This window comes from Cyphomyrmex costatus, unplaced genomic scaffold (assembly GCF_001594065.2).
Source record: "Cyphomyrmex costatus isolate MS0001 unplaced genomic scaffold, Ccosl1.0 scaffold135, whole genome shotgun sequence".
In the NCBI taxonomy this organism is placed as follows: Eukaryota; Metazoa; Arthropoda; class Insecta; order Hymenoptera; family Formicidae; genus Cyphomyrmex; species Cyphomyrmex costatus.
The window spans coordinates 1,166,348-1,185,353 of record NW_017275337.1 but is presented as its reverse complement, the minus strand read 5'-3'; the positions used below and the strand labels follow the sequence as shown (position 1 = coordinate 1,185,353).

The 19,006-nt window shown below is 33.9% G+C and overlaps 3 protein-coding genes across 4 annotated transcripts; 1 reads left to right on the top strand and 2 right to left on the bottom strand.

Annotated features, from left to right (window-relative positions):
- Nucleotides 1-880: 880 nt before the first annotated feature.
- SdhA (succinate dehydrogenase, subunit A (flavoprotein)) lies at nucleotides 881-10,129 on the bottom strand. The gene is made up of 9 exons (XM_018551129.1): nucleotides 10,064-10,129; nucleotides 7,126-7,549; nucleotides 4,219-4,617; nucleotides 3,530-3,698; nucleotides 3,279-3,445; nucleotides 2,536-2,762; nucleotides 2,288-2,432; nucleotides 1,874-2,178; nucleotides 881-1,652 (listed from the first exon to the last, which is right to left on the bottom strand). Exons 1-9 carry the CDS (start codon nucleotides 10,127-10,129, stop codon nucleotides 1,566-1,568), a joined length of 1,989 nt encoding a protein of 662 aa, XP_018406631.1. The 3' UTR covers nucleotides 881-1,565.
- Nucleotides 4,956-6,465, top strand: LOC108782772 (high mobility group B protein 2). 2 transcript variants are annotated; one of them, XM_018551131.1, is made up of 4 exons: nucleotides 4,956-5,330; nucleotides 5,600-5,729; nucleotides 5,796-6,017; nucleotides 6,296-6,465. In XM_018551131.1, the coding sequence occupies exons 1-4, from the start codon at nucleotides 5,185-5,187 to the stop codon at nucleotides 6,416-6,418; spliced, it is 621 nt and encodes a 206-aa protein (XP_018406633.1). In that variant the 5' UTR covers nucleotides 4,956-5,184; the 3' UTR covers nucleotides 6,419-6,465. The 2 variants fall into 2 exon arrangements, with proteins under 2 accessions (XP_018406633.1, XP_018406632.1); XM_018551130.1 differs by having other exon boundaries at nucleotides 5,585-5,729.
- Nucleotides 10,130-11,895: 1,766 nt separating the features above from the next.
- On the bottom strand, nucleotides 11,896-17,700 carry LOC108782773 (succinate dehydrogenase [ubiquinone] flavoprotein subunit, mitochondrial). The gene is made up of 12 exons (XM_018551132.1): nucleotides 17,599-17,700; nucleotides 17,423-17,527; nucleotides 16,765-17,074; nucleotides 16,309-16,595; nucleotides 15,808-15,946; nucleotides 15,548-15,716; nucleotides 14,841-15,036; nucleotides 14,305-14,502; nucleotides 13,627-13,821; nucleotides 13,033-13,176; nucleotides 12,751-12,861; nucleotides 11,896-12,278 (listed from the first exon to the last, which is right to left on the bottom strand). Exons 1-12 carry the CDS (start codon nucleotides 17,644-17,646, stop codon nucleotides 12,192-12,194), a joined length of 1,989 nt encoding a protein of 662 aa, XP_018406634.1. The 5' UTR covers nucleotides 17,647-17,700; the 3' UTR covers nucleotides 11,896-12,191.
- Nucleotides 17,701-19,006: the final 1,306 nt, after the last annotated feature.

The following is a 19,006-nucleotide window of genomic DNA, read 5'->3' as shown; positions in this document are numbered from 1 at the left end:
AAAAATTACGATAATCCTGTCTCTTTAAATCATTATAAAAATGAATTTTTGTTAACAAAAAGGTTGTAAATAATATTATATATATATATATATATATTATTTACAACCTATTTATTATATATATATAATAATAAATATATATATATATATATAATAATAAATAGTTTTTATAGTTATACAACTACACAATACCATACACAATGGTATATACAATCTATAAAAATAATTTATATCAACACCACTTCTATGTTGTCTTGTAAGGTATTTAAGTATACAGCCGCAATAAAAAATATGAGAAAAAAATATACTTTAAAATCTTTAAATAGACTTTCAAATAACTTTATGAAATAATTTTTTTTAAATATCATGTGCTGATAATTGTACTCGCGCGTAAATGATATCTATAGATATTCAAATTATTCGATCATTTTTCAAACAAAAATATTATATGAAACAATAATATAAATTATCACTTATTATAATTTTCATAAATATTAACTCATTTTTATTCTGTCAATTGGTTCTCTGTAAAAGCATATATGTATCATGAAAAGGAAAATTTAAAAATAAATATTTAAAATAATTCTTGTATATGTCTACAGTCGCAAAAATATGTATATAATAGCTGCAATAAACAACGAATTAATCGAGAATAACAAACGTATCGAGAGAAGTTTAGCAGTGCTGTATTTAAAGTACCATCGCGTGTAGCAATAACTTGAAATGTTAATGTTTTATTTAAAGGTAAAAATTATAAAAATTTAGTATGATTTTTTAAGTCATTTACAAAATGTATAGATGGTGAATAATTAATATTAATTAACTAATAATTATTTTAAGTTTCTTGAATTATTTAATTAATTCAAGAAATGTACTCCTGCCAGCGGATTTTTAATAAATCTTTATTAAAAGTCATCATACTTAATATACTTGTTAGTACCAAAGTCTTATTCTATATGAATTTGTAATCTAAGTAAAATAACATTCATTTAAGTTCTTTAATGTTTTGCTATCACTGCACGCGAGAATACGTTATACTATGGCTTGAGCGCATCGAGAACGTGTAACGAGGATACGTGGTACTATATTACAGGAGAGAAAACGCATATTTCCTGAAAAGGTTCTATATACAAACCTTCTTCTGTTACCGCAAATTGTTCTAGTTTTGACTATTACTTATTAAACTGAGTAGCGATTCCGCTGATCAAGATCATGCGTACTCCCTCACATAGACGAGAGAGAACAATAACCTCAGTATCAGCATCCTACAAGGACCTTAATCCTGCTCGCGCAACTCGCAGCGCAAGCGAGTGACAAGAATCAACTTTGGTGCATGATGAAATTCGTATGTGTATGTATATGTATGAAATAAATTAATTAATAGTTTTCTGCGCAACAATAGTTCTAGCGTGAAGATCGTCGCTGCCATTTTTTTTATGCTCGATCTATACAATACTTAATATTAGACTGCGATCAAGAACGAAATTGCGCTGTGAAGGAAAAATTCAGTGGCGATTGATGAGAGTCCTAAGGCAATGGATTTTAGTATTGTCTGTAGAATTAGCCTAGTAGGAACGTATCGCTGGTGGAACCGTTGCACATTCCTGTTGATTGAGCGTAACGTCAATCACCGGTCTATAGTCAAGAGACACCTTAAAATAATGAAATAAGAATTAGAAGTTATGAAATAAAAGTTATCGAAAATATTTAATATTGAAAATATTAAAATGGAGAATGATAATAAATGTCTAATTAATTAATGTAAATATTGAGTAAAAAATATAAAATTTAAAAAATGAGAAAAACATTCATGGACAGAGTAAAAAATATCAATTTCTCATCTCTATTTGTAAGGAATAAAGAAAAAATATACCTCTCCTGTTTTCGAATTAATCTTCGATAGCGTGTGCTTCCTCCAATGTTGATTGAGAGGTTTTGGTTGTTGATTTTCGATCGGTTTACTGTAATCGTATTCATCGATTCTCTGTTTATAATCCTCGCGAGCGTGGGCACCGCGACTCTCCTTTCTATTCTCCGCTCCAATGATAGTCTGCATTGCATTGATCATGAGATTTTGCAGCTCAAGCGTTTCTATCAAATCGGAATTCCATATTAAAGATTTGTCCGCGACTTTTAACTCATTCAGTTTTTTGTAGAGATCGGACATTTTCCGACAGCCTGTGAAATAAGTATATAATAACATTTCCAATGCTATGTTTGTAAATTTAACACGTAATGATATACGAATAAAACATCAATTGATCAAAAATGATCTTTTCATTTTTACCTTCCTGTAAGCTTCCGGCGTCTCTAAAAACTGCCGCGTGCGTTTGCATAGTCTTTTGCATAGTTAGCCTCAATTCCGCGGTGGAGATGGAACCGTTGGCATTTCTAACCCAGTCTAAATTAGCTACCGTCTCCTCACCGGCGGTCTAAAACAAAGAAGCAAAATGTAACACACATTTATCTTGTAACAAAAATATAGTTTATATATATATATTAATTGAGAGCTTATCTGAAATGACAATAACTTACAGATCTCAGAGGTCCAATCGTCTCACCAGGCTTATTTTCTTCAGCGATAGTTTTAGCGCAAGCACGTCCAAATACGACTAAATCCAATAGTGAATTAGCACCCAGTCGATTAGCACCGTGAACGGACGCGCAAGCTGATTCGCCACACGCATATAAGCCAGGTATTATTTTGTCTTGATTGTTCTCTTTGATCAATACTTGACCTTTATAATTTGTCGGCACACCTCCTGCAATTATCAATATATAAATATAGCATTAGTATTACTAGACTCTCTCTTCCACAAAAAAATTATTGCAAATAAAACAAAATAGTTTGTAATGAATCTTTTGACGATAATCATCATCTGAATAATTGAAGAATTACTGTGTCGCATTTGATAAACTATTTTATCAAAATATTTTCTTGCTAAAAAGAAACTTAATCGTGACGACACCAATGGTACCTTAATGAAGAGTATCAGGCTTTAAATTAAAATTATCATACAGAATATTAATTACGGAAAAAAATTCATTGCATGACAACAACTATTTTCATGGATACATTTTCATTGCAAAAAGAAAATTAAATTAATTTTCTTATTAATACGTTGAATGTTATGCAGATATAACATGCACATACACAAATATATTTCTTAGCAATATTTCAATAAAGAGTACTGATTGTATCCACGATTATAAATATCTTCTTTCAAAGATCGCATCAGTATTAACAATTTTAATACTTCAATTATTTATATTCATACCCATATTGTAATGGACGGTGGGGATGACAGGGATGGGTTCCCGAGTCACATCGACGCCAGCAAATATCATCGCCGTCTCCGAAATACCTGGTAGCCGAGCAGCCAACTGTTCAGGTGGCAGATGATGTAGCTGCAAGTAAATGTGATCCTTTTCTGGTCCGACGCCTCTAAGTAGAGACAAAGAATTATATTTACCACGAATATTTTCAAAGACGCAACAAAAGATGCATCTTTGTCGGCCGGCAACTCACCTGCCTTCTCTAATCTCCATTGTCATAGACCTAGACACTACGTCTCGCGAAGCCAGATCCTTCGCCACCGGCGCATAACGCTCCATAAACCTCTCGCCCTCGCTATTTATCAGATAACCGCCTTCACCACGACTGCCTTCTGTAATCAAACATCCAGCGCCATAGATACCTGAAATAAATACGTTTTTTGTTAGTGCAAATTACAGAACTACATAATTAAGCCTTTGTATCATACATAAAATGTTAAGAAATAATTAAACTTGAAAAAAATTTATACCAAAGATTTATTTTATTAAAAAACACTTAATTAAATTTCAAAATATTTTATTTCTTACTAATTAAATATTGCTCCTATCATTTATAAGAATCCTCAAATTTTTTAAATTTCACTATTTAAAGACATGTGCTATATTGCAACAATAATCTTATTCTGTGTAGTAAATATACACCACGCACCACTCATAATTATTCGCGCAAACAATAGATATTTTATATTTTACTTCCAATTTAAAAGTTGAATAAGTGTTCTATATTACTATTAATCTAGATAATCATTTTAATAAGATATTATCTGTATTATCAATCAGTATGGAACACACTTAATTTTTAAAATCACAGTAAGGTATAAAATATCCGTCGTGCAAATAAGTTTGAGCAATAGTGTATATTAAGTATGTACTGGTATGTACCTGTAGGATGAAATTGTACAAATTCTAGGTCTTGATTGGGCAGATTAGCCCTGGAGACCATAGCGGTACCATCCCCGGTACAGGTATGTGCGGATGTGCAGGAAAAGTAGGCACGCCCATAGCCACCAGTAGCGAGCACTGTATTCTTGGCATGGAAACGATGCAATGTTCCGTCCTCCAGGCAGAGCGCGATCACACCGCGACATTCGCCATCCTCCATCAGCAAATCGAGGGCGAAATACTCGACGAAGTAATTACAATCGTAGCTTAGCGACTGACCATAAAGTGTGTGTAGCAATGAATGGCCGGTCCTGTCAGCTACGCAACAGCATCTATGAGCCTGACCGCCCTTGCCAAACTTGAGAGATTGTCCACCAAAGGCGCGTTGATAGATCTTGCCTGATAGAAAATATAAAGACGGTTTCAAATAATTTTTATAAATATTATTGTGATACATATATATTATTTATTAATTTTTATTAATATTGTAGTGACACTGTAGGTTTTTCAAAACTTATTATCTTAAATTTTTAGAGATTTTTTTTAAATGTGGAATTTATACGATTTTAAATAAATGTCATAAATATAAGGATTTTGATGAAAATGACTTTAAGTCACTATACTTATTTTATAAATTAAATGTTAATATATATAATGAATGAAATTTTGAAGATTTAGATGTTCATTATAATTCATAACTCTATTTCACGTTTAAATGATCGAGAATAATTGCGGTATTTAAAAATCAATCCTAACGATAAGCGACAACTTCAACTACATAGCAACCTAGCATTCCTAGCAATGACATTTGTTATTTTCACGGTGAAAAAATTTGCGTTTTATTTTCTCGATTGCAGGAACAAATTTTTACTTCTTAATTACTTTTTATCAATGGATAAGAATGTATCGGTGCGTACGTAAATATTGATAGGGCAAATACATTTTTTGGGGGATTATTGTTAAATCATGGAAGACGACAATAAAAGAGAAGAAATTGGTGAAGTAACGGGAGGAGGTATAGAAGAGGATGGGGCTTCAAGGCAACAAGAAAGAGGTTCTGATAATCAACAACTATCAAGACCATCCTCCAGTCGCAAACGCATGCGAAACGAGTGAGTTACGTAAACATAACTAATCCGTAATTAAAATATCATTCACAGCCATACGACACCACAATATCTCCAGAGTCCAGATTGCTACTCTATACATGTACATAAGTACCTATCTGATTATTTTATTATTATTGCTTCTGTTTTAATATATTGTGTATTAAAAACATTTTCAGATTCGACGAAAATTTTGAAAATGTTAATCGTTTGTATAATTACTCTTATCCTTATTTTCCATTTATAATAATTGTATGAAGTATACATTTGGATAGAACAGACTCTAGCCAACGTGACAGAAAACCATCCCGCACGAGATCAAGATCGAGGTCAAGTAAGCCTCTGCAAAGAAGGCAATGGAGAAGCGCGAATGCTTTTCTAAATTTTATGCAAGACTTTAGGCAGGTAACGAAATGCAAAAAATGACGGGGGTAATGCGAGTGTTACGTAAGCAGAACAATCAAATTACAGAATTACAATAAGGTGAAGAGCAGAGATCTGTTTCGCCTTGGTGGACAAACATGGCGACAAATGTCGTCCACGGAGAAAATGCCTTACGTAGAAGCAGCTAAGTTAGCGCAACAACAATCACAACAAAATACTAATAAGAATACACAGCAAAATAAGCCTAATAACAGTGATTCTTCAAAGAAGCCCGAAAATCAAAGAGACCACAAAAAGAATGAACGAGAGGTTCAATTGTTAAATAAACTTTTTTACTAACTTCTTATACTTTTAACAAAATTAAGATCTTTTATAATTTTTTATGTATTTTCTTAAATCTTGTCTTTATAAATTATTATTATATATTCAGTTAATCATTAATTCATGAAAAGTTTAATACATTTAACGTTTATGTGATTTAAGAAATGCAAAATTAGAGCTTGGCAGTTTTATTAATTTTATAATTATTATAATCTGTCTAAATTTTTATATAAGTCTTAGATAACATATGGATATTTACGTTTCAGGGAAGAAAAGAAAGCAAACGTTCTAGAAGCAAGAGAGACGATTCCGACGTAGAATCAGATTCCGCAACGTCGGGAACTGGCGCAACTATGACCAGTGAAGACATTTCGGATTTGAGTTCCTAAATATCAATTTATTAATTGATATCAAGAATGTTAAAAAAATATGTGTACGAAACTATTTATTTCGATTATGTGTCCTTGATCGTATCGTTATAAAATTTGAATAAAGTCCAAGATTTTATAAAAAACAGTTTTTTCAGGTTTATTCTTTTATAATGGCTTCATTATATTTTTTTGCAACTGCCTTTACTTTTTAATTCATTTATTTGTGGTCTTTACGCTTGAATTTTAATTGACTCTTCTATATATATTGCAGATTCTATATACATTGCAAATTCTAGTCTAATATTGTAAGTTTTTACAATCATTTTTATCTCTCTCTTTTATGTAGATATAGTACATATATTATATATTATATAATGCATATATAAATAAGATAATATTATGTATATGTAATATAAAATAATTCGTCTAATGAGTCTCAATGAGCTCTATAATATATTGAAGCGAGCCATCGCAGAACGGGAATGTTCCAATTTTATATAAATAGATAATGATATTCTGATGTAAAAAGTGTACTGTCAAAGATTCGCTGTGATTAGCTAATGTTGTTTTACTACTATAAGTAAAGTGTCAAAAAGACAAATATTTATTTGCTTCCTTTTTCTCCGTCATAATTTTCTATATAGTTTAGTATAGGAAACGCACGCTTTAGTATGTTTTAGAGCTCACTAGATCTATTTGATGGAAAAAGAGAGATTCTCATTCACCGTCGGTAGTGCGACTGAAGGGCATGCCGCAATTCTCCAGCTCGATGACGGCCTTCGGTGCCTCACGGGTCATGTAGTGAATGGCATCCTGATCGCCTAGCCAGTCTGAGCCCTTGACGGTGTCGTACATGTGCCATTGCCAGTTATCATCCTCCATGTTGCCCAGGGCGGCATTGATGCCGCCCTGGGCGGCGACTGTGTGCGATCTCGTCGGGAACAGCTTGGTGACCACCGCGGTCTTGAATCCCTCGGCGACGAGACCGTAAGCCGCGCGTAGACCGGCACCGCCGGCTCCCACCACCACCGCGTCATACGTGTGATCTATCAACGGATACTGTTTGGAGATTTCGTTGGAAATCTTGGCCGTTCGGTCCGGCGTGTGGTGGAGTCTGCGGTTACCGAGAAGCGGCAGTCCCAGCTTGTTCTGTGAAACGGAAGCGAAGTAGAGATATCAAGGACAAGCAAATCGCAATACAGCATTTTATGATTAGAGCTCGCGTTCATTAACTGATTCACTCACTAGAGTGTTTAATCAACGTAATACTCAACAACGTAACAGTTGGTTGTATAACTTCTATATCTTGTAAATTTTTGTGATATAAAATTCAAGGATATATATATATATATACACACACACATATAGATACACGATATAATATAAAGTTCGAATTCTATTGAGACAGAATTTCAGGCAGCGATATATTAAACGGAAAATAATGATGCTAATATCTAGTTTCCTATTTTTGTAAGTTCTTAACAGATCATATTGAGGAAGTTTCAATTACTTCCTTTCGGATTTAAGAGTTATATTGTTAGGTAAGACATCACGCGAATACGCTGTTATTTATAATGAGTCACGAATATACGATTACGTATACGTATGTACGTACATACGTACGTACATGTGTCATATGTGTTTTGCTCTACTTAGAAATCACATGGTGATAAACATTGTTGTAGATGAAACGTACACGTCCCTATAATATTTTTATAGATTATATATTGTATTGATATAAATAATTAAATATATAACTATATATAATGTAAACAATTTTGTCATTTAGAAATAAAATTTTATGCGCCTGCATAAATTTTTCACAAACAAATGTTGCGAGAATATGGCGAAATGCTTATGATAAAAATTTGTAATTTAAAATATAAAAAATAGAAGAAGATATCATATAAGTAAACGGTTTAAATTAAATGGTTGTAATAATACTTAACGTGCTGATTCCCGGAAAATTCGTATAAACTGCATATTTTTATGTCTTTATACACAAAGATGTAAGCCGAGCTAGCATGCCTCTACAAACTGCGTTGAAGTTAGCTTGCAGATCAATTAGCGGGTTAATTAGTTTCTTTAAAAGAAAAATAGAGATAGCGCAACAGAGTTTCATTGCGAAATAATTAAAAGTGGTAAACGCTAGGTATCGCTCGGGATATTTGCAGAAAATGATAATTTTCCGTAGCTTATTGTCAACCTATAATTGCTTATGCTCCAAGATAAAGCAAAAAAACCACATTTCTGTTTGATCTTAAGATCGCGCGGTGATATCAGATAATCTCGCTATTTTCTAGAAAGAAATTCATAATTCAATATTGCTTTTACGTTGATTTTATTTAGAAAATGTTGAAAAAAAGATTAATTTGTTTTACCTCTCTCTTAATTTCGTTAAAAGGAAAGATTGCTTCGTCATTCTCGAATATTTGTCTAAAAATGTGTTAATATAAATCCACATTGATACAATTAATTGTTAAAGCCTGCGAGATATCGTGGAGGTACGTCAGTTACTGACAATGAATTTTCAGATGATAACAATTATCTTTTTAATTAAACGCTCTCGACGCCTACATAATTCGCTACTAGGACAACAATCTTGATACAAATTAAGCTCGACGCTACTTATTTTGTGACGATCGTAAATATTTCACATGCGCGATAAACTTTGCACGCACATGTTTTCGAAAACATACCGTTAAAACTCGACAAATGAAGACGTGAAATACAGTTCGTTATCAATTCAGGCGCGACGTAAAATTTCGCACAGGTGTGCTTCACGCTTATCTCGGTGCCTATAGTGGTTCTTTCGTATCACGTTGCGTCTGTATGCTGTGTAAAAAGATTCTCAACTCTCTAAAATCTTGAGTGAACGAGAAAATTAACGAAAATAGTTAATCTACGTTCTTTCGAATGCCTCGCGGGGGTATCGATACCTCGTTCACCGCTCAAATTCGACATCTACGGCAAAATGCCGCAAGTGTATCTCGATTCGGAATCGAGTCATCGAGTATAGACACCGTTAGACGCGAGCAGCCCCCGCCGGCCAATGACGCGTCCAAGCATATGGAAATAGAATGGAACCCTGTGGCGAGATTTCTCGCAATTTCTCGAGAACGAGCGAGGGAAGAATTCCCTCTCGGCGGTGGGAAGCCGAGGGGGATGCCACGAGGGAACAACCGTGAAGAAACGTGAACGCGGGCGGTAAGACGCGCGGGTGTATCTATCCGTCGGTCGCGCGCACCTTACGTAATTGATCCACCGCGTCGTCGTGCACCTCATCGCTGCACCGGCGGCGGGACGGCGAATAAAAAAATTACATAACCAGCCGAACTTGAATCCGCGTGGCCCTGACCTACCGTCACGAATTCTTCGAATAACGGACAACGGGACGGGCGACGAGCGCGTTCGATAGATTCTTTTTTCTTCCTTTAAGATGGCGCGAGGCCGCTGCGGTAACGCGGCGAGATTTTCTAGGCCAGGTGTATACCCAAGATCTAATTCCGCCGAGGTTCGGTCTCGCGGAAGAGCGATCCTCTGTGTACGTTCTCAGTTCGCTCGCAGCGAGAAAAACGCGGCCGCGGCCGCGCTCTATCACGGGGTGAGAATCCGCGTACAGCCTCTACCGTTGGAATAGCGAACGCGTGTTCCGGTTCTCACCAGCGTCACCGTTCCGGGCAGGCTCCTCGGCAGCAACGACGCCGCGAACTTGAGTAATCCGCTCATCTTACGCCACCCTGTGCTTGGCTTCCCGTCGAGATACGCCCCCGTGACAGACCCGCGCGCACGCAACACGCGACTAACCCTCACTATACTATATCGGATTTATCGGCGCAATCTCGATCTGCTCAGCTCGGCGGCTCGACACCGACTGAGACGCCGAGCGTCGCCGGAATGTTGCGCGCGCACAGTGCTGCCAACGCGCTCAGAGACGTTATCCAAACGTGCGTTTCGCTGGTTTCACACAGTTTCACATAATCCGCACGGTTCCGCACGGTTCCGCACCTGCACCACCGTGATATGATAATAAAAATGTATAAACCATTCGACTTTTAAAATCGAGAACTAAAATCCTAATTCCAAGGTCAGATGAGTCTTACATATTCAATCATCTATCGCTTATTTTTAAGGGTTCATATCAAGTATTAACAAATACCTACTAACAATTATATTACTAATTATATATGTATGATTAATATTGACGGTGATTTGAATTTTGATTCTCGAGCATCGGTATTGTTTTCTTATTAGGATCAATATATATCACATGTATGTCACAGTGCAGTAGATATAATGTGCGTAAAAATAAGAAATTTATTGTCAATAATGTGTAAAAGGTTAAAAATATTAAAAGTATACTGATGCATATACTGTCAATATTACTGATAAGTATTACTGACCAGAGTCATCGTAACGATGCGTTGCGCAAAATATTAATATTGCACGTGTGATGCGTGCAAATAACCTCACTTTTATTCTACACATGTGTGATATGGCAGATAAAAATGAAAGTTTTCATTTAAAATTAAGTAATTCTAAGGAGGCTCTGAAAAGCCTTGATTTCACATCTTATTTTTTATATTAGAGAAAAAGAAGCAAAAAAATTGTAGAAATAAATATACAATTAATTTAAAAGATTTAACATAACAGGTTTAGTCGTTTTCTTTTATCTACGTGGCATTCGTATACGCGTTAATTCTTAAGAAGAACACAAGTACGTATAGTCATATTATGACTCCACAATGATTATTAAAAATAATTTTTTAATTAGTTATAGATTCATTGTCATTTTGACTGTTATCCTACTTGGGTTACTCGATGTGCAAAATAAACATATCTTTATAATGCATTTTTAAATAATTTATTCGATATTCTATTCTCTGTATTTTACTTTGGAAATTATACTAATATTCTCTTTGTTTTATAAAATAAAAATCGTAACATTTTAGGAACGTTTAGAGAATTTGCGATTATAGATCATTCAGATGTATTTTTTGAGAATTTGTAGGCATACATACCTAATCTGCATGTTTAGTGGAATAAATGAAAAGATTAGTAGCGATTTATGTTATCTGTATAAAATTTAATGAGCGCGTTTATAATTGCGTTATCAACGAAAGTACAATTAACGATTTATCTCTTACGAAACTAAGTTGCAGGCATTGACATTGTAAAGTACTAAACCGTATCTTCTTTGTATAAAAATAAACAAAAATGGCTAAAAGATTACAAGTTTCATCACTATTCTTGCATAATTTTTATCACAGCCTTCAGCGAACTCTCGAAGGAATGTTCTTCTAAAATTGTCTTAAGAAACGCAATACATCACTTTTGATTCGCTTTTTCTATTGCAAATTAATTGTTGTAGATGTTAATTAATTTTGTCAGTAAACTACAGCGTGTCGCGTGCGAGACTATGCAATCTTTATAGAAATTCGATTTAATACTAGAAATTATTTATTTTGAGAAATTAATAAAAACTATGTGTTTAGTGCTTTTTTAATAAATATATAATCAAAATAAATAATTACTGCCATCCAGTATTAAATTTCTGTAAGAAAAGGTATCTGTGTGAAAAGAAGAGATATTTAAAAGCAATATTTAAGGAAGAAATATTTTTAACGATTTTCTCATTGCAGTTTCTCTGGTTTTTGATGATATTTAATTTCCGGATTTCATGCGTTTGATTGTAAATGTGTATTCAACGCAACAGTTGACTTAGATTCATAATCGCATTGCTTCCGTTACATTTCATTTATCCGGTGTTGCTGATTATTCATTTCTTAAGTCAATATGCACGAACTGCAGGAGGCACATGTTGGGCTTCGGTTTCGTCTAGAGTGGTATCGATAACGGGCCGATAAGAGATATAAATCTGTAAACAGAGCGCGTTATAAAAATCGTGATATTTTGCGATAATCAATAACAAGACAGATATCTCAATTGAAGATATACCAAATAAACATAAGTTTTTAAGAAATCATGCAAAAGATTAAGTAAATTTTTAAGGTAATTATTGCTCATGTAATATTCATTAATAATTACTCAGTCGACACCAACTAAAAGTGACATCGACACACGTTGTAATTTCGCTCTCAATGTAAATATTACGTAACACTGCGTATAAATATTTATATTAAGTGCGAAATTAAAACAATAATGTTATGTTAAATACTTCCGGTAAATACTGTCGACCGAATATATTTCAGTAGTTCTTTTATAATAAAGCGTAAAAATTTTTTGCATTTTCACATTTGTAATCTCCGAGATATTTGACCTCGTTTTGTTAAAGATACGCTCCATCAAAGGAATTTGATAGTATTTACTCTTCTAGCATTTTAACTAACCGTTCCATCCTCCTGAGCCCACGTAAGCGAATGTTTACGCCAGTGTTCCGTATAAGGTCGTTTCTTTTGTCCTTCGAGTGGTTTCGTATAATCATACTCGTCAATTCTGTCCTAGAAACGAAATAAGCGCATTCACGTAATTAAAAATCACATCTCGTCATTAAAATCACGTTTATAAATTCGGAAAATCACAGCTAACAGCGTTACTTATTTGAATTAATTATTTATACAAATTTACGACATTTTAATTTCTTTTGGTTAATATAATTTCCCTATTTGAACCTTGAAATCTTCCCTGGCGTGCGAGCCTCTCGACTCCTTACGATTTTCGGCTGCGTATACAGTGTGCATGCAGACTAGCATCATGTTTTGCAGCTCCAAGGCTTCGACGAGTTCGGTGTTCCAAATGAGGGACTGATCTTGCACCTAAAAATGCATTCCAAAGCAATCCACATGTGTGTCTGGGAACGCTTGATAAAGCGTCTCGCTTATTATTATCGTCTTATGCAACGCGACCGCGACCTAACGTTACAATTATTTCTCGCAATCATATCGGACTATATTGTTAATTCCGTTATTGCAAATCAAGACTTCCGCAAACTGAAACATTGTTAGACGAATAATTACGAAATTAATTCGCGAATTTGGAACTAATATGAATTTAGAATAAGATAAGCAGAACAATTTTTATGATATAATATATCTAATTTTTTTATATTATTCATTTCAATATATATTTCTTAAATTTTTATTTATTTATTTAAGCAAATTTGAGTTAAAAATATTTCACTTAATTTATATTTGTAAATGAATTTCTAAATTTCTTTTTCTAAATAACTATACAATTAATAATGCTGAGGTGCATTAACAGCTTACGCATAAATCCGGCAAATCACAAGTATAGAGACGAGACATCTCTCTGCATCCGCGCTGCAAAATGTCACAAGTTCTGAATACTCCGCAGTATTTCTGCATCGTACGTTGCATCTCGTCACGCAGCTCGGCCACGGGAACGCAGCCTTTCGCATAACGGGTCGCGTCGAAACGACAAATCGACTGCTCACCAATGTCCTGCATCCAAATTGCTTTTTGACGACATGCATTTACATAATTTGTGTGACTCGTAAAACGCCTCCTCGACTTGAACGCGTAGATTGTTTCGTGGTCTTAATATACAACATTAAGAAAAAACGTAATTATCGAAAAAAGGAAAAAGATATGTATTTGTAATATATAAACAAATAAAAATAGTAATATAAAAAATAAATTTGGAAATTTGTATTAAAAACGTATATATGGTATATAAAGTAGTTGCGTCAAAATACTTTTAATATTAATTGTTGTAATTGTTTATAATTATAACAAAAAGATCTCTTTGCCGATTGATCTTACGTCTTAGTTGAGACGTAATATCACGAAATGATCTGAAATGTAATGTGGGAACGGTATAATGTACAATATATGCATGTACATTGCGTCTTGTTAAATTCGCGACGACAAAAAGTTGCCTTTCAGAATGTAGAGAAATGTTTTTAAGGTAACTCTTTTCCTTACTGACGACAGATCTCCGTGACGTTCGCCAGGCCTGGCAATGCAATCGATTTGATCGGCGATGGTTTTGCCAAAGACAACAATTTCTAGGAGACTGTTAGCACCCAAGCGATTAGCACCGTGAACGGACGCACATGCGGTCTCGCCGGCTGCCCAGAGACCTTCGATCGGTCTGTCCTCCTCATTTTCTCGTGTTAATACCTGACAAGGTATTGTTTGTGTCAAAAATTCAATTACGTCATTAAGTAACTGCGCCGTAAACGCGGATAATAATAAATCTCCGTGTAGTAAACGCGTTGACCTGTACAAATGATCGCAAATACCGCGCGTTAATTTTTATCAATAAAACAATTGTATATTAGCTATAATAATAGTATTGTATTGTATGTATACAAATACGCGTTTTGTATATTTGATTATATAGTAATGTAATATATTTAAAATAATATCGGATATAATTATATATAACTTAAAAATTTCATACAATTTTGTATGAAATAATAATAAATAAATCATGTGTAAATAAATAAATTTCTTACTTGCGCACGCCAATTTGTGGGTATGCCGCCCATGTTATAATGTACCGTGGGAATCACGGGGATCGGTTGCTTCGTAACGTCTACTCCGGCAAATACCCAGGCGAGATGCGAAATTCCGGGCAGCCTCTCTCGTATCAATTCGGCCGGTAGATGAGTTAACTGCAAATAAATGTGATCCTTCTTCTCTCCGACGCCCCTGCGAAAAATAGCATCAAGTATTTTTTCCTAAAAAGAAATTTTTATTTCTTCAAAATTTAATTATATTTCTAATATTTCTTCCATTATACGTAGAGTCTGTTGCCAGATGCGTCATACCAGAGAATGTTGCCACATGCGTCACATATTCTTGGACAATGACGTGTAACTAATTCAGCATAATTAACAGTGTACTACAAATTCTAGTCTAGATAGCGTCTTAATGACTCATAGCCTATTTCTTGCTATTTACTTAAATATATACAGATCTATTGTAAAAAATTTATTTAGTTATTTCTAAATACAAATTTGCATGTATGCGACGACAAACGTGTTGTTAAAAAAGACATTTTTTTTAACAATCCCCCCTATTGCTTTTATACAAGATCTTCTAAATATTTCTATAGACTCTCCATCTTTCCTTTCATATGAATAAGTTAAATACGCTAACTCTTGGTTTTCTTGCAAAGGGAAAAAATACAAATTAGAATACAAAGGATTACAATGTTAACCTTCCGTCCAGAATTTCCATAGTCATAGCTCTCGACACAACGTCGCGAGAAGCTAAATCCTTAGCCACAGGCGCGTACTTCTCCATGAAGAACTCTCCCGTGGAATTGAGGAGTTTGCCGCCTTCTCCTCGGCTACCCTCGGTTATGAGTACGCCACTTCCGTAAATACCTACAGTGCAAAAATCAATCAGTCAATTAAAAGAGTTTGAATGAGGGCAAAAAAGAAATCATCCGCGAGATGTGTATGATCTGAAAATCACCGGTCGGGTGAAACTGAATGAATTCCATATCTTGTAACGGCAATCCTGCTCGACATGCTATCGCCATGCCATCGCCAGTGCAGGCGTGCGCAGCAGTGCAGGAGAAGTAACATCTTTCGGCACCACCTGTTGCAATCACCTGCGAGATGATAGCTGTCTTTATCATCAATGTCGATTTATTTATATTGATAAAAAGTGAATAGCATACATTAAGTATCAACGAACAAAAAAGGAAACGATATATAACATAATATTTAAGATTATAAGGTTGAAAAATGTATTTGTATTTTGCACATGAATATTATCAAGAGCAGCAAGACCCGCTTTGACTGAAAATAGGAACCTCTCTTATTTAAAAAAAAAAATTAATTACATATATTATTATACGTAATACTACACATAATAATAAATAATAATTAAATATTAATTAAATATTAATTAAATAATAATTACTTTTTTTTTAATTATATAAGCAATAAATTAAATAACACTTTCTCTTACTGTGTGATGAGCTCTAAATCGATGTAGAAGTCCGGTCTCCAATTCCCAAGCCAGAATCCCTTTGCAACATCGACCGTACATAAGCAAATCGAGAGCGAAATACTCGATGAAATAGTGCACGTCGTAGCGAAGACTCTGGCCGTAAAGGGTATGAAGTACCGCATGACCAGTTCGATCGGCGACAGCACAGGTTCGCTTAGCCTGTCCGCCTTTGCCAAATTTTAACGACTGGCCACCAAAAGCGCGCTGATATATTTTTCCATCTTCTGTACGACTAAATGGACAGCCTACGGATATTTTAGTAATTTTATTTAATACACACACACACACACACACAATACATAAATCATGTGTATTAACATTTTTAAAATATTATTTACATAATGAATATTAATATAAGTTAATAAGATATACATTTATGTCTGTCGAGATAATTGTATTTGTCATTGAGTTTACCATAATTTTCGAGTTCGTAAACTGCTCGAGGCGCTTCCCTCGCGAGTAAATGTATGGCATCCTGATCTCCTAGCCAATCGGATCCCTTCACAGTATCATACATATGATACAGCCAATTATCTTTCTGCTGATCGGCGATAGCAGCGTTTATGCCACCCTGGGCAGCCACGGTATGCGACCTGGTCGGGAAGAGTTTTGATATTACTGCCACACGATATCCCTTTTTACCAAGTCCAAAAGCCGCCCTCAATCCGGCGCCTCCCGCTCCTACTATTACTACATCATAGCAGTGGTCTATCAAAGGATAGTTCTGTAAATTAGGAGCGTGGGTAATATTGAACAACTAAAGTAAATAAGCTGATTAAAGATTTTAGAATAGCCTATTGTCAAGACGCGCTAAAAGATTGAACATCTAAGAAAATATTTTATTCAAAATAAAAAAAGATACAGGAGATTAATATGTTTATGTTTTTAAAAATAAATTTGCATATTTTAGGAAAATATAAATACAATATTGTTCTTTATAAATTATAAAAATAATTTACATAATTTTGTCAGGATATAAATACAAATACAAAGAGAGTAAGAGTTTATTTAGATTTAATTATCTACAGAGAATTTTTATTAAATAATTTTAATAAAGAGTACTCTGTCTTACACTGCCGCTTTCTTCTACGCCGCATTTTGCCTTTTCCGCTGGACTAATATTTACATGAAAGCTTCGCGAATTTATAATTGTTGTGCGAGATTGTCTTACGAATTTCTAGAGGAAAAAATTACTATTTACTTCAAATTAATCAATAATATGCAATTAGCATCAGTATAAAATCTTACAAATATTCCACTCGTTTGTACTAGTCGACTGACTGATCGATGCAGCATCTTGGTAAATATTTGTTAGGTTTGAATGCTCTTTAAAACAGCTGTCATGACTGATGAAATTCTTTTAGCTTCTGCATAACTCATTTGTCAGATAATAAAACAAATGAAAAAAATTTAAATATTTTGATCGCATATACACATGTGATTATTTTTATAAGTAATGTAGTAATTCTGGCGTAAACTTTCGAGAAAGATAAAAAGGATTGCAACTGAGGATTGCAGTTCAAAGTTTCTTTTTAAAAAAAACTTGTAAACTAGATCTGTTAAATTTGTATAAGCATTGCAATTTATTGCACTTGTAAAAATACAGTTTAGGACGTACATGATTTATGTCTATCGCATACAATTAATTCGAAATTCATTCTTCTAAGTTAGACATCGAGTCAGTTTTGTCAAACGCTTATCGCATTGTTACTCTTTGGTATACGTTACGAACACCAGAGAATCAATGTACTTGACAAATCACTCTTGTTAGAACAGTTACAGTAATCTGTAATTAGCACAGTTTGTAAAAATCTTATTAATCTATTTGCTCACTTTTTATTCAGAACTTTGAAAAAATAGCTTCTTTTTTGTTTCTAATATTTAAAAAGTAGAATATATGACAAATTTATTTTAAAAATGGTAATTTTCTTGAATTTCAAATCCATGTCTTTGCTAGCGGAAATTCAAGGATTTCCATTTTTCTTTTATTTATATCTCAAGACACGTGTGTACCAAGTTCTGTGTGTGTGTGTGTGTGTGTGTATTTTCTTTTATCTATACCATATATCCAAAACAAATTCTGTATATTTTTCGGGACATTCTATATATTATTCGGTTTTCAACATGTTTGTAATAAATAATCTTTTCTCCCACAGTAAAGGATAAATACGAAAGGCCAATCACTTGGTAAAGTTCAAGTGTGCGTTTTTATAATTGTACATTTTAATTTACATATAATTAATCCTCTTTCTCGCAAGACACGATTAAGATTGCCTTTGTTAGATAATTACTGTCTTTAAAGAATAATGGTTTATCTCTCCTACCCATATTACCTACACATTGCATTTAATTATTCGTTAGCGACACGTATTAATTGAGCATTAATGCTTGTATCGGCACGATTCATATAATCACTAGCGACTTTTCTATTCTTATTTTATGTTCAACTTTGTTACATGATATATTATGTTAGACATAAGAATCCTGTGAAGATTAGACAAATTAAGTGAGTTGGTAGAAATTTTCTGGCGAAAATAAAAATTAAGATTTAAGTCGAATGTATAAAGGAGTGATGAAAGTATAAACATAAAGTCTCTACAAGGAAAATTGGGACGTAAACGCTTCTTTTATATTTCATTGTCTCAATTTTTATCTT